This window comes from Caretta caretta, chromosome 1, assembly GCF_965140235.1.
Source record: "Caretta caretta isolate rCarCar2 chromosome 1, rCarCar1.hap1, whole genome shotgun sequence".
NCBI lineage: Eukaryota > Metazoa > Chordata > Testudines > Cheloniidae > Caretta > Caretta caretta.
Window position 1 is genome coordinate 251487588 of NC_134206.1, and position 4981 is coordinate 251492568.

The window sequence follows — 4981 nt, forward strand, 5'->3', positions numbered from 1 at the left end:
TCTTGCATTTGCCATTCATTAGTCACACTGCAGAAAAAAATAATGGCTACATTAAACCTATGCTCTTCAGGATCAGGGAAGAAAGAACTGGAATAATACTTATTTGTGTTGCCTTCAAACAATCCCCTTTGTTTATTTTAGAGTTCAGACTATTTACAGGCCCCACAATTGTAAACCACCCTGAAGCATCCTAGCCATCAATAAAAACATCGGTAACTTTACACCGTCAGGAAAGCTGGTTCCTTTAGAACACTCCAACTAATACTCGATTTTCTTCTCAGATAAGTTTTATCAGACGCACTACAGATAAAGTATTGCTTCCCGCATGCCTCTTCCCCTGCCAGACATTAAAATCTCCCTTGCTATAAATCGATCGTCAAGACATTTCTGAATAAAATAAAATAAACTGAGGATTTCTATCCAGTTTACATAAATGCTCTCTAACCAATTCTCAACCAGAAAAGGGGGGACGGGGACGGGGACAGGGACAGAAAGGAAGGACATAAATACAACGCTAGGTGATATAAATTAAGCCGGATTTATTTTTAAACACGAGTCCTAAAAAGAGAGAGAGAGAGAGAGAGAGAGAGAGATTTAAAAACTGAAAAAAAAAACTAAGTTCACTTTCAATTTTCACTGCAATCGCCGGTTGGATTTAACTAGAAACTGAAAGAACTGACAGTCTGCTGCTAAAATTTTTTCCTGACATATATGCCTAGATACGCTATTATTTTTTTAACCTAAAAATATAGTTGATCAGCAAAATCCCAAAGCAAATGCTTTCTGGAGTACAGGCTAAAGCAATAGGGTGTTCAGCCCTTGAATTTAAACTACATTTCATACAGAGAGAGAGAGAGAGAGAGAGCAATTACAGGGCAATCTTAGTCAATTTCATTGTTCGGCTCGGCACTGAAATGGACTTTTCCACCCATTTCCTTCGTGACCACGGACCGAAATAATCAAAATAAAATAAAATAAAATAAAATAAAATAAAGAGGGGGTGAGGAATTTTACAGACAATCATGGGTGGACAGAAGGAAGAAATGGAAAGCAAATTAAAACCAACCTCCATTCAAATACTAAGAATACTAATTTTTTAAAAGGCAGAGCCATACATTGAACCTCACAGCAGCGACAATGAGCTATGCTATAATGTTGATTTCAGATCTGTGGTCATTTTCTTTCTCTTTTTTGGTGGGAGGTGAGGGGTGCCTGGTGCCCAGAGATAGCCAAAGGACAGGGATGGGGAGGGGTGGAAGGAAATAAAAGACCCAGAGCTGCCTTACCTTCGTACATAGGGGCCATCGGTGCAAGAATGTGTTATTCATGGCAAAAAAAAATATATTAAAACATTTAAAAAATGAAGCGAGATCTCAGCCCCCCAAACTCAATACAAATCTGCCATCTTGAGCCTGTGTCTCTCCGTACAGTCGAAGCTGCCAGCCTCCTGCATCACCGCCTCACTTCATCAGGGGGGAGACAGAAAAATCCACCCTTGATCCTGTCCATCTAACAAAAACACCACCAAAAAAAGGAGCAGGGAGTGGAAGAGGTGTGGGGAGGGTCGATGCACAGTGGACAGGTCAAGGGTGGGGGGAGAGGTGATTAGAGGCCCCCCCCCAGATTTGGGACTTGGGGTCGGGGAGGGGGGACTCAGCCGATCCCCCTAGCTCTCAGCTCAACATGTCTGTGTGTGTTGGGGGTTTCTGCAAAAGTTGCATTGGAGGCGAGAGCGAGAGCGAGACAGAGACAGAGAGGGGGAGACGGGGGAAAAAAAGCAAAGGGAGTTTGCAAATAATCAAATACCGATGGCACTGATCGCAGTTTCCCAGAAGGAGAGAGAGAGAGAAACCCTCTACTGAGATTATGTGGGATCTTGTTTAACAACACATTTCAATCACGAGAAAAAAGGAACAGTCAACAGAAGTTGGTGAAACAGTTCTGTCTCCCTCTCTCTTTACAGAAAAGAAAAAAAAAAGGCAGCTGATTGAAGCTTTGCAATTCACTGGCTGTGGGGATCATATAATTTGAGCTGATGTTTTACAATAGCATGGAAAATTCCTACTCTCCCTCCCCCCCCCCCCCCCAAAATCTTCTATTCCCTCTAGGCATTTCACAATCTGTTTCTCTGACAAAAGTTCCGGGGATTTTTAAATCCATTCTTCCCATTTAAATCCAGTTTTTGCAGTGTAAATATTTAGAGGGTGCATTTAAAACAAACATACTTTGTTGCTTTCAGAATTATTCTTTTTAAAGAACCACATCAGGTAAGTGTTTACTTATGGAGACTGACAGCTTATGACCCTCCTCCTGTTTTCATTTTAACAGATCCATCTCTTTCCCCCAGTTATTGCTGGGGAAATGCCAGTCCTCAAAATCATTTATTATCAGCACATTGACATATGCTGTAGGTAAAGCCTTTATTTTCTAAGCATCTTTCATCCAGTGGTTCCTCAGTACTTCACAAAGAAAGGCAAATAACCATATGCCTATTATACCAATGGGGAAACTGAGGTACAGAAAGGTTAAGTGACAGCAAATTCTATTGCAAAGGTGGAACCAAAAACTAGGACCCCGGTCATCCAATAACCTCCACATGGGTCTGCCCACACAGAGCTCTTTGCAAGATCAGGGCCTAGGAACAGATCTTCACAAGCGCTCAACAGTTCCCATTTAGGCACCTAAATGAAGTGGCCAGAATTTTATAAGTGCTAAGAACCCAGCGACTTCATTTAGGTGCCTAACTGGGAGTTGAATTCTTTTGACTATCTGGTCCTTAGTCTTCTGACTAGCAGTCTCCTACTCTAGGCCCTGGACACAATTTCCCCTTAATTACAGATTGTCATCATCCTCATTTCCTAAATCATGGTTCCCGTCTTCTTAATCCCATAATTCTCTTGTTATAATTGGAGGTCACTTGTCTGTCTAGCTCACTAATATTTATTACGTAAACTTGTTTCTGCATCCTGCTTCCTGACTAGAACACCAGCTAGTGGGGTGCATTTCAGGGCTGCTGAAGCAAACGTAGCTTCTGGAGAGTAGCAGAGGACAGAGGGAAGGGAAAAGAGTAGGGGTTAAGTGGGGATGGGTTCTTTTTCTGGCTCTGCATCTGCCTTGCTGTGTGACCGCAGGTAAGTCACCTCAGTCTGTGCCTCAGTTTTCACAGCTGTAAAAAGGGGATAATAGTCAGTGCTGTGTGAATGTGGAAATGATGTTTTCCCTTTTTTCATTTTGAGCTATATTGTGGCCCTTGATTTCCGCATGAATTTTAATTTTGCCAAAGCCAAAATGACACATGAACTTGAAAACTCAGGAGAATTTTGCTCAATTTTTTTTCAAAATTATGAAGTGGATTTCATTTTGACTGGATGTAGCAGAGCAGCCATCTTCAGGGCTTTCCCTTTGTGTGTCACTAGCTAGGTATGGAGAGTTTCAGCTATGCAGACGTGGATATTAAATGCATACACAGGCATTTAAAACCTCTTGCTTCAAGGCTTAAGTCAATTTCTAACTATTGAGGTATAGGACAAGACCATCCTGGGATACAGATTATCCCACATCTGTAAAAGTCCCCCACCACATGTAGGCCACCCCGGTAGTAACATTGATCTCCTTCCCCACCTCACACAGAACCCCCTCTGGAAGTGTCTCTGTGGTTTCCAGAGGCAAGACGGGCTAGAGCACAACACTCTTTTCTGCATTGTTCCCCTGCTCTCCCCTTAGGAGACAGCAGAGCTCACACCTGTTTTACCTCCCTCTGGGTTCCTTCCAAACTGGGTACACCACAGAGGGACCTAGCCACTGTGGCTTCAGTCGCCCCTGCGGGATGGTTCCAGGCTCTGTATGGAAAAGTTTGCCCTTCCCTGCGGATGCCTGAGATTCATGGGCTTGGGAAGGGGTCCTGCCACTCATATTTGCAGGCCCTGAACCCTACCCACCAGAGAGGACTCTCCTAGTGTATTTCTCCTCTTTAGCCCCTTCCCAGAGGTGTTCCACAGGAGGCAGAAATCTAGTGTGTGTTAGGAAAGCACATCTGAATTTGTTGTATTACGTATTTTCATTTGTTGATTGCTTTGAATTTATCCTAAGCACCCCTGTGCTCTGGATACTTCTACAAATGGATAATACAAATAAAATATAGTATATACATAGACCCTCATGAACTGCCCAGACAATAGCATCATCAGTTTTGTCCAGCATGACTCACAGGCAATAGCAGGAGATACTTAGTCTGGGAGATGGTCTTGTTAGGGCACTGGACTGTGACTCAGAAGATCTGTTTCTGTTTCTGGCTCTACCATGCAAATTCTGGGTGACCTTGGGCAAATCACTCCATCTCTCTCTATGCCTCAAGTTTCCCAATATTGGGGATAATCATATTTATGTGACTTATCTATTTCAACTGTAAGCCCTTAGGAACAGGGACTGTCTCTTCCTCTGCCTTTGCACTGCTTGGAGCCTCTGAGTACTACAATTGTACAAATAATAATAGGTTCCTAGTCTAAAGTATGGATAAAATGTGTTTTTCTGCCCAGAAATGGCAAAAAAGCTACTGTAACATGTCTGTTGTTTTGGCGGGATAATCATTTTTAAACATGGTTGTAGGGTTTCATTCACATACATGGGGTCAGAACATGGTACATGGTGTGAGGCAAAGCCTGGTCACGTCAATGGAAAGATTCTCACTGACTTTAATGGCCCTTGGATGAGGCTAAGAGCACAAACATAGCAGTAAAATAAGAGCAGGATGCAGCCGTTTGTGTTGTAGCTGGGCGGCAGACAACACCACTTTGCGTTCTGGGCTCACTTCCTGGTGGGGTCAGGTGGTGACCACGAATAGGCCCCTGGTAAGGTGTATGGAGGAGTGGTCAGCAATAATCTGTTCCTACTGGGGTATGATCTCAGCTGTCTGGAGCCATCTGAGAAACACTGCCAAAGCTCATCTCAGGGTGTGCACCAGGTTGAGTGACGCTCCCTGGCA

The 4981-nt window shown here is 43.3% G+C and overlaps 1 protein-coding gene across 2 annotated transcripts in view; it reads right to left on the reverse strand.

Annotated features, from left to right (window-relative positions):
* Positions 1-1770, reverse strand: part of HIPK2 (homeodomain interacting protein kinase 2) — a 186674-nt gene extending 184904 nt beyond the window's left edge. For both annotated transcript variants that reach the window (XM_048831139.2, XM_048831132.2), the window contains exon 1: positions 1287-1770. In XM_048831139.2, the coding sequence (XP_048687096.1) occupies positions 1287-1305 (19 nt within the window). In that variant the 5' untranslated portion in view covers positions 1306-1770. The remainder of the gene's footprint in view (positions 1-1286) is intronic.
* Positions 1771-4981: the final 3211 nt, after the last annotated feature.